This window comes from Doryrhamphus excisus, chromosome 19 (genome assembly GCF_030265055.1).
Source record: "Doryrhamphus excisus isolate RoL2022-K1 chromosome 19, RoL_Dexc_1.0, whole genome shotgun sequence".
NCBI lineage: Eukaryota > Metazoa > Chordata > Actinopteri > Syngnathiformes > Syngnathidae > Doryrhamphus > Doryrhamphus excisus.
Window position 1 is genome coordinate 13,099,724 of NC_080484.1, and position 16,376 is coordinate 13,116,099.

The 16,376-nt window shown below is 43.2% G+C and overlaps 2 protein-coding genes across 16 annotated transcripts in view; both read left to right on the forward strand.

The window, feature by feature from the left end:
• The window catches only part of epb41l2 (erythrocyte membrane protein band 4.1 like 2), a 37,857-nt gene extending 32,232 nt beyond the window's left edge, over positions 1-5,625 (forward strand). For 11 of the 13 annotated variants that reach the window (XM_058057452.1, XM_058057453.1, XM_058057450.1 and 8 more), the window contains 5 exons: positions 325-453; positions 646-744; positions 1,497-1,577; positions 2,045-2,159; positions 2,967-5,625. In XM_058057452.1, coding sequence (XP_057913435.1) covers positions 325-453; positions 646-744; positions 1,497-1,577; positions 2,045-2,149 — 414 coding nt within the window. In that variant the 3' untranslated portion in view covers positions 2,150-2,159; positions 2,967-5,625. The remainder of the gene's footprint in view (positions 1-324; positions 454-645; positions 745-1,496; positions 1,578-2,044; positions 2,160-2,966) is intronic. The other 2 variants (XM_058057456.1, XM_058057463.1) reach the window with 2 other exon arrangements.
• A 128-nt stretch (positions 5,626-5,753) lies between these two features.
• Positions 5,754-16,376, forward strand: part of tmem244 (transmembrane protein 244) — a 31,342-nt gene continuing 20,719 nt past the window's right edge. For 2 of the 3 annotated variants that reach the window (XM_058057474.1, XM_058057477.1), the window contains exons 1-3: positions 5,754-6,226; positions 7,193-7,462; positions 8,790-8,856. In XM_058057474.1, the coding sequence (XP_057913457.1) occupies positions 8,839-8,856 (18 nt within the window). In that variant the 5' untranslated portion in view covers positions 5,754-6,226; positions 7,193-7,462; positions 8,790-8,838. Of the gene's footprint in view, positions 6,227-7,192; positions 8,138-8,789; positions 8,857-16,376 lie in introns of all 3 variants that reach the window. The other variant, XM_058057475.1, reaches the window with a different exon arrangement.

The window sequence follows — 16,376 nt, forward strand, 5'->3', positions numbered from 1 at the left end:
TGCATGTCGACACCAAAGATGCTCCGTAGTTGTGTTTGATGATGTTGCCTTGCACAAGTGTTGTGTGTGTGTGTGTGTGTGTGTGTGTGTGTGTGTGTGTGTGCACGCCCGTGGAGAAAGTCACTTCCCCTTCAATATGGCCAACAGTACAATGATTGATGACATTTTCCACTTGAAGATAACACAACTAATAAGAAAACTAATATATTGACCTGGAAGTGCATTTGCCCCCACCCCTCAGTGGTCCTACATGTTTTTCCTAACAAACCCTGTTTTAATGCATTAACCCCCTCTCTCCTCCCCCTCTCTGTCGCCCCCTACCAGCCGCCTGTGGTAAAGACAGAAATGGTGACAATATCAGACACGTTTGCGGCGCAGAAAACCGAGATAGCCACCAAGGAGGTGCCCATCGTACATACGGAAACCAAGACCATCACATACGAAGCCGCACAGGTGCAGCAAGCAGTTGTCATGTGTGTGTGTGTGTGTGTGTATGTGTGTGTGCGCGTGTTATTAATGTGATGTCTCTAAACAATAATTCCTTCTCTTGCAGGGAAAACAGTGTTAAGGATTGACTTTATATCAAGGAAGATGATTTTCCCATGTGAAATATTTATCAACTCTCCTTTATCTGTTTTGTCTTAGCTGGACGGAAGTGGCGACGGCGAGCCTGGAGTGTTAATGACCGCTCAGACAATCACCTCGGAATCTCTGTGCACCACCACCACCACGCACATCACCAAGGTGCAAACACACAACACACACACACAGCAGCTAATTAGCCCCACACTATGCACATTTACTCCATTTTACTGTGTCCTCTTAAAGGTAAACTGCACTTTTGGGGAATTTTTTGGGAAATCATCCACAAACACGACCACATGTTTTTCCTTTTTCTGTGCATTCTAAGAGAGAAAAACAGCTAAATGAGCTTGAGTTAATGAGACACTGTTAATAAAAATAAAAGTAGTACACAATGGCATTATCATTATCATTAAATCCAATGAAATCATTGATGTTGAATTGCAGTATGTTCCATTTATGTTTTTGTTACAAGTGTGGGAGGGGCTTACTTCACCACTGTGCCTCAGCCCTCAGGTCAATTATACGGTTAAAAAAAGTGTTAATTAAAGTCAATTAAGTGTTAAAAAAAGTCAATTACACTCATTGTTCAAAAACATAATTGACACTTTATATTATATTTATATAATATTCAATTTTATTTCATTACATTACAGACCATTATAGTCGCAGACCAAGAGTCTCAAACATGCTACTAAAATGTCAAAGAGGGACTTGTGAGTCAATATAAGCTGGGTTTTGCATGTGTATATGATGTTGATTATTATTGTTTTTGATTGTTTCCACGAAAAAAAAATCTGTCCTTTTTCAAACCAATGTTTCTCACCTATGAGGTGCTCCAAATGCACAGAAATCTGTCTTCAAGTGCTTTTTTTAAGTGTATGAACCCCGCTAATGTCCTCACGCTGTTGCAGACGCTAAAGGGCGGCCTGTCGGAGACCAGGATCGAGAAACGCATCGTCATCACCGGCGACTGTGACATCGACCACGACCAGGTCAGTGGCCCGGCATCGGTGGAAACTTTGTCTTAATTTATTAGTTTTTTTTCTATTGACTTATTAGCAACGTTTGACAGACTTAGACACAAGCAGGGCTGCTGTTGCCGTGGTTACCACAGATGCGTTTCTCCATTTCATTCAAAACAAATCAATATGTCTGAAGTGAAAAGATGCTGAGATCTGCATGGATCTCCACTCCACTGGTTTATGTTGTGTTCCAAATGTAAGCATCAACGTGTGGCTTACATTTCAACATGTTTGACTCTGGAACCTCACGCTACACCCACACCGTCTGACATTTCCCGTAGCAGCGATCATACGGCTTCCTTCTTTCTTTGATGTTTTTATGTTGCATTTTTTTTCATTTTATGTCATCCCCCCCCTTCCCCTTCCTCTCCTTGCACCCACCCACCTGCTTGCTTGTGCTCGCTACCGCCGCCCCCTTGTGGCCACCGGCACTGCAGGCTCTGGCCCAGGCCATTAAGGAGGCCAAAGAGCAACATCCTGACATGTCTGTCACCAGAGTGGTGGTTCATAAAGAAACTGAACTGGCCGAGGAGGACGATTGACGCAACTCAGGTATCAATAATAACACCACTAAGTTTCCTAGAGGGGGTGGAGGGGGCGGGACATTGTCTTGATTTGCATCATTGACCATGACGACATCTCATGTGTTTTCAACATTATTTTACAACCGAACAGGAACTTATTGACTTTCAGTCTACGTCAGGGGTGCCCAAAATGTGGCCCTCTGCTTTGTTATTTTATTGGCCCATGGAACATTTTAGACATATGATGCAACAGGAAAATTAGGCTGCACGGCGGTCGAGTGGTTAGCGCAGCCAGGAGACCTGAGTTTAATTCCACCCTCGGCCATCTCTGTGTGGAGTTTGCATGTTCTCCCCGTGCATGCGTGGGTTTTCTCCTGGTACTCCGGTTTCCTCCCACATTCCAAAAACATGCTAGGTTAATTAGCGACTCCAAATTGTCCATAGGTATGAATGTGAGTGTGAATGGTTGTTTGTCTATATGTGCCCTGTGATTGGCTGGCCACCAGTCCAGGGTGTACCCCGCCTCTCGCCTGAAGACAGCTGGGATAGGCTCCAGCGCCGACCGCGACCCTTGTGAGGATAAGCGGTAGAAAATGAATGAATGAATGAACAGGAAAACCCAACAGCAAAAATGGCAAAATGAGCAGTAATTTTATAATCTTATATATATCTTAAAATATATATCAGGGATGTTGACATCAGGGTTTTATGCCGCCAATATGAATACCGATCATCGACCGATACTGATACCAATACATGCAGTGTAAATGTTGAAATGTAATACTGACTAAAGTAGTGGTACTGATGCTGATTGCAACTTTCCCTCAACACGCAGAGCTGAAGAGCCCAACCAGAAGGTCCACTCTCCGCTGAAGACCATCATCATCATCACCATCACCCTTGCGACCACAATGACCTTGATAAGAGCGAGAGAGAGAGAACACCTCCTCCAAGTTGCTCTCACAAAGAGAAATCCTCCAAGACGTGAAAATAACGCCAACACACTAAGGGAGCGAAAGAAAGCCCACTTTTGTTAGCTTAACATTTTATAGTGTTTTTTTTTTTTATAGTGTTTATTTTAACTGTTTTCCAAATGAGAGAAAGAGGGGATGCACTGATACATCAGAATCACCACCATACGTTTGTCCTACACACATTCCTCATCTGCCGTATTGGTTTGCCGTTAGCGTAAGACTGCAGCTCCCTCCCTGGCGTGTGTGAAATGTGCAGTACTACCCACATATAACCACAACTAATGGTACCAACAGGTGGGATTCCAACCACTCATTGCTGAACATTGTTTCCCCCCTCCCCTCTACTCTTCATCTACATTCCTGGCGTGTTCACATTTCAAGCTTGATAAACTTTTTATACTTAATAGGAATGATTTGAAGCGAAAAATAGGTATGTATAGTTCCTGTTCCTGTGCAGGGAGGCAAGAGAGCGCACGTTTGTTTGGGAGAGAACGTTTCTAAGTCCTTGTTTGACCCCCGCCTGGAGGGAAGTGATGGGACAGGAGGCTACAGTACATGATGGCTTTGGAAGTGTATAGCTCACATGGCTTCATTTTGTGTTTAGTTCCTCATTAGCAGGCAAGTTTTCAGGTATATTAGATGATGGTTTACCTTGACATGCTTCCGCCGTCAGCAGAAGTGTCACACTACTGCTGTGACGTGCAGGGTCCCCCCCATGGGGGCAACACATTTTGCAGAAAAAGCCACATTCTTTGCAAATGCACATCATTGCCGTAGAGGCGATTTAAGCTAACCTGTCAATCATGTTGGTGTCATGATACCGCTGTTGCCTTTTGCTGCAGAGGGTACTAAAAATATACTTCCAAAGCATGATCACCTAACACCGTCTAATATACCTAAAAGAAAAGAAACTAAACATGTATTGTAGGTATAGATTAGGAGTGCACGATCATTATCGGGAATTATGACATCATACAGATTAAAAATAGCTCAGTTAACCATTCATTTCAAAAAACGCTCCGATGAGGTCAGATTACCCGTGCTGTGCAGGTGTACAAATCAAGTGCTCCTTTATTCCCCTGCTTGTGACGTTACCAGCCGCAATTTCCCCCGAGCTCACTTGTAAACAAAGACATTTCAGAAACATTTCCCATGCTAGTTGTACCAAATGCTCTGATGAAGGGGGGAAAAAACATTGAGCACACAAAAAAAACTTACCAGCCACCTGAAACGGCAGCGCGTTTGATTACTGCAAAAGGTTAGCCAGAGACCTCCGTGGCGTCACAGCAGCTGCTCGGAGCGTGTGCCCGAATATAGTGCACTCTGCTGGGCCACAGCAGGTGGCTCCCTCCGCTCTATACTCTAGTTGTCCTGGTAGTAGTCATGTGTTAGTAGTCATGTTACCATTTTTGACTAGGACAAATCAACAGGTACACTTGGTCAAATCCTGATTTGTTCCAGGACTTCTTACCTCCAGATGTACACAAACTACACTTACATCTACATCTTAAAAGTTATTGGTTATCTGTATCATATCGGTCTTGAGAAGCAGAAAGTTATCGATGTCGGTTTGAAAAAATAAACGATATCGTGCATCTCTAGTAAAGGTCACGTTATCAGTGTGTATAGACTAGAATCATTTTTGCGCTTGACTATATGACAGTGCGAGTTATGTGATGTCATTAAAAAGATGTTTAAAGTCAGCCTGTTTTAGACCCACCGGTGCTGCTTTTTACACACAATCGGCAGCAGTGAACGCAGCACTAAAGGGGAAAGGTGCGCATTTTTGAGCATTAGAGGCACAATCGTGACTAGCATTAAAGTAAATATGGAAAAATGTAACATTCCGTGTTTTTCGATTGAGCCACACTGTCCTGTCTAGCCTGGAACAAAAAAAACATTTGAATTGGATTTGTTTTGAGTACACTTTTCATTGGAATTATTTTAACTTCGTTATTTTGACTGTATTGCAATGACATTCCTCCTCCTTGCAAAGAAGAATTTTCAAATAAAAAGTTACAAAAGCTAAAAAAAATGCATATGATGTCACACAATATCTGTACTGGCAGTATATTTTTCTCAGCCTGTGGTGTAAATGGGCAGATTTTCTTGTGCCCTCTTTGATATGTTTTTTTTTTTATGAACACCACTTGAATCTTCTTTCTATCTCCGGTAGAAGCAAAGTGTTTTAATTACCCAGCTTTCCTGGTATTCCTGGTCATTGTTAGGTGTGCTTTCACCAGGATTCCTGAAGCCAAGGCAGCTCCACAAAGTCACTAATTGCTGCCTTTTGAAGAAAAAAAAAGCTGTAAAATGAAATTGTCAGCAACAGTCAAAGCCAGTTGCAGAATCTTTGTGTATTTTAACTGCAAAACATAATATGGAGTCCAGTGCTCCACTGTGTCCACAAAGAGGTTCCTGTCTATCTCGACACTTAATTGTCCTGTGTATCACTTTCCCCAAAACACCCAAAACAACTCCTACCTTGTGTAACACTTTAAATAAAGGATTGTAATACTCTCGGTGTGTCCCTTTCTTTTAATATTCAATTAAAATATTCAATCTTTGGCACTATGTGAAACGAGTTCTGTGAAAGCTTGCAGATGTGTAGTCATGTTCGGGATCCGATGATTTCTGCTTCCTCCGTTGTGCACTTTGGTGTATCGTCCTGTAGATGGCGCTTCGTTCATGTGAAAACCCAGTTAGGTCAGCATCGGCTACGGACACACCAGCGTTAGTCATTATTTTAATGGAAAAAAACAGTCCCAAGGTGTGTAAACTGTCTTACACATTCAGCTTAAAAACACTTTTTAAGCTGTTCTCTAAAATTAACGTTTAGTCTGCAGGCTTGTGGGTGCCATGACAGAACAGCGCCCTCACCTGGCTATACACACAGGGTCTATTCTAGTCCGCTTGTGTTTGCTAATAGCTCTATATCGAAAGGGTGAAAATACTTGTTATGGAACATTTTTTAGTATTAATCGTACAATGCGATGTTATCGTACGTCTGGCAACACAATGTCAGCATTTGAAACATTGTCAGCATGTTTCAAATATGGCGGCCGCGTCGACCATTTACGTCATCAGCCGTCGACGCTCAACTGGTTCCCAACATGACAATGTAAGTACATTTTTTAAGACGCTGTATCATTTAAAAATTGATAAGAATCCACAACATGTTGTCGACATAATCATTTCTGTCTGCTTTTAGTCGTTGTTTGTGCTATAAGTTTTGATATATTTGGTGTCAACGCCAGGCGAACCGTATGTTAGCCTACGTTGGCTAGCTGACGTTAGCACCGACCCTTTGGTAGTACAATAACATTTAAGTCCACGTAATTTTTGGTGTCTTAACTGAGAATATTATCATTCATTTCAGTCATTATTTTACGAGAGCAGTTCATTATTTTACAAGAGCAGTTCATTATTTTGAAGGCGGAAACGTCATTTACTTCCGGTGTCCTTTTGGTAAATAAAGTTTGATCTCCCTTTTATCTCTATCTCAACGTTATGATGTGCAGTCCGATACTGAGTAAAATTCAGTGTGGTATCGGCGATACAAATTCATGTGTCTGGTGTATTTGAATTAAAAATACAAATTTACTCATCGGTTTAATTCATTTTAAACTCTGAGGTAGTGGGGTTATTCACAATGTAGCCGATACACAACAACAGAAAAAACAGTACACGATTATTGAAAATATGCAACAACTGTATTTTAAGCAATAAATAAATAAAAACTGATTTGAGGATCGATTTCATAGCATGAAGAGCTGGTAAGTATTGATATTTCAGCATCACTACTTTCAAGATCACCAAGTGCTTTGGAATAATAGCATAGAATAAAGTGTCAATTATCGATAATAACATATTGTGTCATCTGTCAAAATCAGAAATTGACAGGCAGAGAAGTGTTTTTAGCAGGTTTTGAAAAACATTGTTGGAGGTTGCTATTCTTCCATAGGCTGGGAGCTGCTGACTCAAAGCCCCGGCAGTCACCTTGACTTTGTCAATATTATGTATAAGAATATGAATATGACTGGCTCTTCACGCAGCCTTCTACCGACTATTCCTTAATGTTTTGCAGCAATCAAAGTGAAGTGCATGGTTGCATACCCTGGCACAGCTTCCAGTGGAGGTAGACCATCAGTTGTAACAGCAGCCCACAGACGGACAGGAACAGGAGCAGACCCAACAGCCAGAGTGGTAAAGTAAAGCTGTCTGACGCTCTCATTGTTTCTCTCAGCAGCAGAGTCAGACCAGCCCACGGACCTCTCAGAACCTCCATCACGCTCCTGTGGGACCCGGAACGCAATGCTCCATGTGTAAATTGTCACAAAATAACACTCTTAACAAAGTAAGTGCCCAAGTGCCTTGGATTTTCCCCTGCTTCCATAAATTGTGTGCTTTCTTGGCTTCATGCTGTTTATTTTTCTGAATATTTCAACTTTCTTAATAAATCTGTAAATATTTTCCGACTTTATTCCTGTCTGGAATATGAGGGGGGAACTCCAAAGTGCAGAGCTCTTGGTGTGAGTAAAGACGACCGGGCAGTGAAAGCAGCAGCAGGCCCAGGCAGGGATGAACATCAATGATGATGCAACAATGATTCCATGTCAAAGACATCAAAGATGTTGCACAATAGGGTGCTACCATAAAGGAATGAAAGGCAGGCAAGGGGAGGAAGGGGATGAAGGACAATTCCCATCATAGTTTGACTTTATTCCCTTAGTATTTGAGCTTTTTACCCCTAGCTCATTTTTTTCAAAAACTGCAACTTTTATTTTGTTTAGTTTGGTTATAATAATTCTGACTTTAAAATATTTTTTCTTGCTATAATGCCATTTTTCCTCCTAATATAATCAGCTTATTCTTGTAAAATTGCAACTTTCTTTTTCTGTTAATATTTTGACTTTATTCTTTTCCTTTTCTGATGTTTTTTCCTCTTGTTATTATGCCATTATTCCCATAACTTTTATAAGTTATAACCCATTATATTATAACTTTTTCCCCAAGCCAATTTTCCAAAAAGGTATTTAATGATTTTTGTTTCTCATAACATTCTGACTTTAAAATATAACATTTTTTCTTTAATATTTCAACTTCAAATTATAAAACGATTACATTTTCTTGTGAAGTTCTTTTAGTTCTTTAGAATATGCCTCGGGCCAAAAGAAAAACAGCCCTGGGCTGCCAATGGACAGTTGGACACCCCTGCTCCACGAGATAGACAGATACTACATTCATGTCAAATGCTTCTCTTCAGGTCTGGACCGGCCTGACATAAGACCTGCATGTAACGTGGAGCCCAGTCACAATCATATTATTCATGTGTATGCTCTGTTCCACCTCAGCTATTCTACACTTCATTTGTCCAGTTGCTTCGAAGAGTAGAAAACAAAAGTTATATTAGATTTTTTTTAAAGATTTTCAATTTTGTTCATAAGCATCTGTACACTGTGTGTAAAAAAGCAAACTCACATACTCACATGAGATGCTGTCCCAACGCCAGGATTTGAGGAGCTAATGCGTGGTTTCACTCTACAACCCACCATTAGAGTGAAGGTCTCTCTTTTAAAAAAAAATCCATTTCCTGGTCCTTTCAGTCTGCCCAGCGTGTGTCTTCTTCTGCTGCTGCTGCTGTTGTTGATGATGATGACGATGTGGACTTTGCTCTTTTGCAGCACTCCAGCCTTGTGATTGCTAAGAAGATTAGCCTCACCGGCAGATAGCATGTGTTCAACTACAAAGGTCAGTGACGTGAAAGCATGAAAATGAGCACTTGCCTGTGCCATTTTTGCTGTCATACTTTGAACCCTCATCCTGCTCTTGTCAGAGAACAAATACAGTGTGGACACATTGACTTTGACAGGCGGGGGGGTCAGGTTTTCTTCATATTTACCTCACCGTAGAATTGCAGTGTGACGCCCTGATTTACTAACGCAACAGCATGTGTCATTTGAACTTAAAAGAACACCACTTGGAAGCTATTTTTAGGCAATAGATCACTGGGGCTAGGGCTGCACGGCGGTCGAGTGGTTAGCGCGCAGACCTCACAGCGAGGAGACCCAAGTTCAATCTCACCCTCGGCCATCTCTGTGTGGAGTTTGCATGTTCTCCCTGTGCATGCATGGATTTTCTCCGGGTACTCTGGTTTCCTCCCACATTTCAAAAACATGCTAGGTTAACTGGCGACTCCTAATTGTCCATAGGTATGAATGTGAGTGTGAATGGTTGTTTGTCTATATGTGCCCTGTGATTGGCTGGCCACCAGTCCAGGGTGTACCCCGCCTCTCGCCCGAAGACAGCTGGGATAGGCTCCAGCACCCCCGCGACCCTCGAGAGGATAAGCAGTGAATGAATGAATGAATGAATCACTGTACAATGCAATTTCATAACTTTAACGATGATGTGGAGTGCTGGAGAAAGCAGCAACAGAACCAATATTGTAATAGCAGGAAGGAGCAAACTGCTCAACCAGCATTTTAGTACAAGCGATATGTTGTATTATGGGCATGTCCAACATGATAGAGTGAAAGAAAAATCTCCTCCAATTCTGTGTGGAAGTGGTAGGTTCTTGGCTTCATAGGTTTAGAAGAAATACATTGAGCTGTGCAGTGTAAGAGCTGCGCAATGTGACGCAAATAATGACCAATGGGATTGTAAAGGTACTGTAGGGGTGTTATTTCATGTCTACAGGACTCTAATCATGTTTAGAAAGTCACAATCAGGTTTTTCGATGCTCCAACTATGAAAATATTCCAGTTATAGACATAGAATCCTGTAGGGTAAGTTTAAACAACTGCTGAGAAGCAACCTTTGAAAGCACATACAGAGGTAGATACAGTAGAGCTGCTTGTGTTGTACTGGAGTTAACACAACCTACATCAGGAGGTCGCCTACAGCCACAGATGCAATGTTTTCTTCACCTACAAGGCTTTTGTTAACTGATTAAGCCATGCACCGAAGTAGCTCATTTAGCTTCCTCTTTGTTATACAGACACTGGCTGAAATTTCACTCGTCTTCTCCCTGGGGAGGAACAGCAGGAGGATTAGGATGATGCAATCAGGCCCAGGCTGGTGAGAAGAAGTGCAGCTAATTGAGGAATACTGTATCATTGATTAGCTTTGATCGATCAGCAGATAACAGCCCTTTTTGTTGGCCTTCTCCCTCACGTTGGCATTCTTGCCTGTTGTCTGCATTTCTTCCTTGTATCAGGCTGCATCCTCTTTGATCAGTAGCCGTCTGCATGTGTGTGCATGCGGGGGTGGTCCCACAGCGCTGTGAGAATGGACCTTTTTATTGATTGTACATTGATATGAAAGCTACTCCAATCTCTTTCACACGCTTGCATGTGATGTGTCAAATTCCTGTGGATGAACAAGTTACTGTACACGCAGTTGTGCGTACTTTTAACATACGATAGCTTCTAGACAAATACTGTAATGTCATCAACAGGTACAGTTGGTCGAATACAAATATGTTTGAGTCCTCAGTATCGGTTTGAAAACAATATCTTGTGCATCTCATGTACATCCAGGTATATTATTTTTTTTAACTTTATGATTTGGAGTGCATGAGAAAGTGGAAGGGATAGCGTCGCTCTTTTGGACCACAAAAGAACCAATGTTGTAATAGCGTGATTGCAAACCGTACGACAAGTGCAACACACTGGAGTTTCCAATATTTTAAAGCGCACGCAGAGATGGGGATGACTTATGTCACTTAAAATGCATAAAAAGGACATCAGGAGGTTTCCTACAGCCACAGCCGTTCTTGCTTCCTGACCCGCTGTGAACAGGTCTGTCTCAAATATTGCCTGAAAAAGCCTCAGACCCTGACGATCACCTCGCCATGATGAGCCTCTGTTGCTGCGCGGCCACTTAATTTGTAATTCATTTGCAAATGCTCCCATCTCGCTGCTTTGTATTCTAATTAGCATAAGGAGTCGACAATGACGCTGAGGCACAGAGATCCAACGTGGGGCACATACCCAACGCTGCCATCGTATTTAAAGACGTTGTTATCCTGCCTTCAAGAAGCCTGCTTTCCTTTACTATCTTCATCTTCTTTACTATTTCTTCCAGTTGTCATGGCAACCCATCTGGCCCTTTTTTAGCATACGTTACACCGGGGGTTGCCCGTGATGCTCATTGCCATAGTTACAGAGTTCCTTTGGTTAATGAGTGGCAGTGTAACAGGTGTGACATTTACCTACAGCCGCAAGGAAAGTAGCGGAAGTACGCCGTCTTGTCGAATCTTCTTGGTTCTCTTCTTGTCGAACCCTCTTTGGGAGCATTTTGGAAGTAAAATGTATGCTTTTTATGGTAGAAAAACAACAAATAAGTTGTAAATTCTTGATTCTCGTACTGCAAATTGCAAAGCATTACTTAACTCCCAGTTCATGTGCTCCAAATGCATTGTTAGTCATGCATTACAACATTAAGCTAATTTTTTTCCTCCTTTTTCAACAATAGACTCCACCCACAAACAATAATAAAATACATGAAAGGAAAGTAGTCAAATAGATGGTGAAGATGTCTTCACAGAGGGCGTCCACTGTCTGGAACCTTCTTTGCCATCCATCCCCAAATGTTCTCAGTTGCATGTAGATGAGGGGAAGACGCAGGATGGTCCAAAAAAAGTCAGCTTATTCCTCTGGAGAAGTGCAGCGTTGTCCTGTTGAAAAAGCCAGTCATTACCACACAGACCAGGGCCTTCAGTCATGAGGTATGCCCTCCCGCAACGTGTCCACGTAGCCGGCTGACGTTTGACGCCCCTGCACAACCTGAAGCTCCATTGTTCCTTCCACTGTGCCGTGTGGAAAACATCTCAGGTGGGATCTCCTTGTCATGCCAGCAACGTTGGAGGCCATCAGGACCGTCAAGGGAGAAGAAAACCTTCTTCCACCTTTCAATGCTTGGTTCTGATGGTTATTGGACTGCACTCAGCTGCAGTAACAACCTTCATTTGGGCCGAGGGAGGTCCGTAACAGCCTAGGTCACAACATGATCTGCTGATTTTTAAGCCATAGACTGGCTGGCGAGGTTCTTTGTTGGTCTTTGTTCTTTGCTTTTTACCACCGTATGAGAAGATAGTTGATGTGAGAAAATGAAAGATTCAAGGTCAATCCAAGTTATGTGCGAGCAGCGTTTGAAGAAGTTTGCTTCCTGCGCCTGTTAAACACGATCAGAGTCAATGATGCCTCGATTCATCTCTGCTTAGAACAACACTTTGATTTCCCTCCTTCCTCCCGCCCCACGCCTGTTTACACTCCAGGCAGGCAGCATTTTGAAGCCCGAGACGCCCTTCAGCACGGTGCCATGCAGACGGTGTTGGGCGAGAGGCAAGACAAATTTAAATGTAATCACATCAGAGACACGGAGGGAAACAGAGACACCATTGCCCTCCACATTCCCCCTCTCCATGGGACATCCATGATTGTGACGATGACGATACTGAAGTGTGGACAGAAGGCTGGAGACACGGACTTGAGACATGATGCCAGGAGAGTGAGTGAGTGAGGTGAGGAAGGATGGTGGGTGTGATGGACGCGTGAGACATCAAGTAACAGGAAAGAAATACCGAGGCATCTGTTCATTTAATTTGGCCATTCTGTTAGTGAGAGGTGGACGTGGCAGGCGTCCACTAATTAAGCTTTGATTGACACGTGGGAGATGTCTGGCAGACTGAAAGGAGCATTAACTCCTGCAAAGCCCCTTCAAGCTGGATTAAAACTCAGGGCGAGATGGGTAATAAAACAGGAAAAAAAACAACAGCGGATGTGGGCGGCTAATTCTGTTGCTACGGCAACAAATCAGCATCACCAGGCCAGATGCGGTGGTTTCATGAGGCAGGCTTCATATCATAGCAGCCTTTATTACAGCTTCCTCACATTATTACAAGTGGGCTTGAGATCAAACACTCAGAAATGCTGGTTAGAGTACAAAAACACTGGAGAAAAAAAGAACAAGGAAATACAGCCAGGGTGCTGGAAGAGAAATAAGACGTACAAATGTTCCTTTCAGCCTGCCATGTTTAAATTTAAACAGTTAGCAATGTGAAGACAAAATAAAGGGTCAATTCTAGAGACGCAAGATATATGACACTGATACCTTCTGCTTCTCCAGACCATGTGGTACCCATAACCTTTTAGAAGTTTGTGCACACCTGGATATTGAGAAGGACTCCAACAAACTGACCAAGTGTACCTGTTGATTTGTCAAAGATCATGACATCGCTACTGGCACATCACGACTACCAGGACAACCAGAGTATAGAGGGGAAGGAGCCACCTGCTGTGGCCCAGCAGAGTGCACTACATTCGGGTACATGCTCAGAGCAACTGCTGTGACGCCACGGAGGTCTCTGGCAAACCTTTTGCACTTTTCAGCAATGACGTTTCAGGTGGCTGATGAAGTTTGTTGTGTGCTCAGTTGGGGAGGGGGCAGAGCATTTGGTACAACTATCATGTGAAATGGAAGTTTGTTAGCAAGTGAGCTCGGGATCTCAGACTAGCTCCGGCTAGCATTTTGTGCAGTACATCCTTAAAACCAGCAGAATGTAAAAACAGAAGCACCCTGCTGCTAAATATAGGATCTTTGACTAGTGTTACCATGGAGCACCTTTGTCTTCATTTCTGACTATAGACTTTATTCCTGATTAAATGGAAAAAGTTCCCCCGCCTTCAAGACCCCGTATGACTATGCAGCAAAGCGTATTCTCAGTATGCTTGGTTTCCTTACCCCCGAACTAATGATCCCTTAAAGAATACCTTTAGCATCGGTAATCCTGCCATTCATTACACATCTGGGAGAGGCTTTAGGGGGAAGCCATGGAGCATTTCAAAAGCGAGCGGAATGACGGCACGGGGAGTGGAAGCGGAGGCATAGAAGGGGTGAAACGGAGGCTTTGAAGTCAAATCAAGACTTGAATGGGCAAAAGTGCAGACAGGGATGGGATGGAGCTATTGTGCAATGCGTTTGTGTATAATTCATGTGGCTTTAGATAAAATATGCACCATTTACACCAGCAGAATGGAAATGTTGTGTTTGATTGGCTCGTGTGACGACGCCACTTGGCAATGTACAAAAATCTTCATCACACATGTCTGACATGATCTCCTGGAGACACGGCCTCTAATGGAGACCAAAAAAAGACAAATCAAGGCAAGACGTGGCCAGAGGTCGCTCCTTGCAGCCCGGCTCATTTAATTGGCTCCTTACCAGAGATGAAGGATGCCTCTGCTTGATTGGGTGAGTGGGTGGATGATGCCTGGGCCCGCAGGGTATGCAAGAGAAGGGGGGGGCGTCGGAAGTTGAACTCACACAGAAGCATTTTGACTCACTTGTATATAATCTTTGTGCTTGTGTGTCCCATTGTGTTGTTGTGAGGCCGCCTGTCCTCTGCCGATTGTCATTCCAAGCATTATACTGAAGCAGCATGGCTTCCAGCTCGCTGCTTCTTCTTGGAGCTGGAGTCTCCTATCTTGTATAACAAAGCAGACATGATAGGAGGAAAAGAGAAGGCGAGCGGGAGAGCAGCAAGAGGATCACAGACGTACAGGAGGGAGGGCGAGAGAGGGAGAGAGAGAGAGGTAGTTAGTAATTGAAAGGCAGACAAGAGGATGGGGGGATGAACTCGCCTGGCAGAGTTGGAGAAAACGAGCGAGCATGGATGCCTCATGAGACAGCAGAAGACATGCTTACATGGTCCATAGACATCCTGCTTCTCATTACGGTTGGCCCAAGGGTCACAAGTTGTCTCCAAATCTGCACATACACACCAAGTAGGGGTGTGAATGTCAGCACTGAGAACGATATTCGATACACATCTCGATGCACTGCCAGCGATACGATACTTTAACGATACATGGAATTTTATGGCGATACGATGCGATAATCATTTAGTTCAAATCAATGCGATCCGATTTCTTGTGATATGATGCAATTCAACATGATGCAAATAAGCAAAGGGAAAAATGGAATTCAGTATGGTTACCACAAAAAGGATTTGGCTTTATTCCTTATACGTACGCACTTGGCAGTAAAACATTCATTCATTCATTTTCTAACGCTTATCTTCATGAGGGTCACGGGGGTTGCTGGAGCCTATCCCAGCTGTCTTTAGCCGAGAGGCCGGGTGCACCCTGGACTGGTGGCCAGCCAATCACAGGGCACATATAGACAAACAACCATTCACACTCGCATTCATACCTATGGACAATTTGGAGTCACCAATTAACCTAGCATGTTTTTGGAATGTGGGAAGAAACCGGAGTACACGGAGAAAACCCACGCATGCACGGGGAGAACATGCAAACTCCACACAGACATGGCCGAGGGTGGGATTGAACTCGGGTCTCCTAGCTGTGAGGTCTGTGCGCGAACCACTTGAACACCGTGCAGCCTTGGAGTAAAACAATTAAACAATAATTACTGCTGTAAAAAATACAGTACGCAGCAACAACAAAATTAAAGTGACACTTCCAACAGTTGGGGGTTGGCGGTAGACTTGTCCGTGTTGTGGTGTCCCCTTTTTAAGGGGGTCTGCATGTTTGTCATGCTGCCGTTGTGTGGCATTCTTTGCAAATGACGGACGTTTTGTCGAGCTTTCTGTCGCTCTTTGCGAATCTGTAGTGTTTCCAAACATACCATGCTGTTTTATTAATAGTTGTATGTGCCTCACGGCTTCTGTCCGTATTCAATACAAAATGCGAAATAATGATGGTGCATTCAATGCACCTGAGGAACAGCTTATGGGGTGCAGTTTAACATTAATAAAACGGCTCTCGAATCGGATTTTACCGATACCCACAAACGCATCAAGATGAATCTAGATTTCACCTGTCAACTGCATCCATACCCATTGAATGAGCCCATGCACTCGCATCACGCACATGCTCTTCAATAGAGAACCTTACTGATGGTGTCAGAGGTGCCACCATAGCGTATTGGAAGCGTGCTCGCCTTAATGCTGGACTTTAGACAGCTTAGCAGGGTTTAATAACCCCCCCCAGGGAAGAACTCTGTGTGTGTGTCTCCAAGAAGTGCCATGGTACAGCACTTTTTACATATAAAGTGGAACCTTAGTCTTCATCCCTTAGTCGTCCCAGAAGGTCTGAGTCTAACCCAAGTCGACATTAAGGGAATCCATTTTTTCCATCAGAAATTGTGTACATCCAATTACAGTCGTCAATGTGGTATATAACGTAACATGCTGTAACTCTTTAATCTTTAAACATCTACACTCAACACACGTCAATTCAACA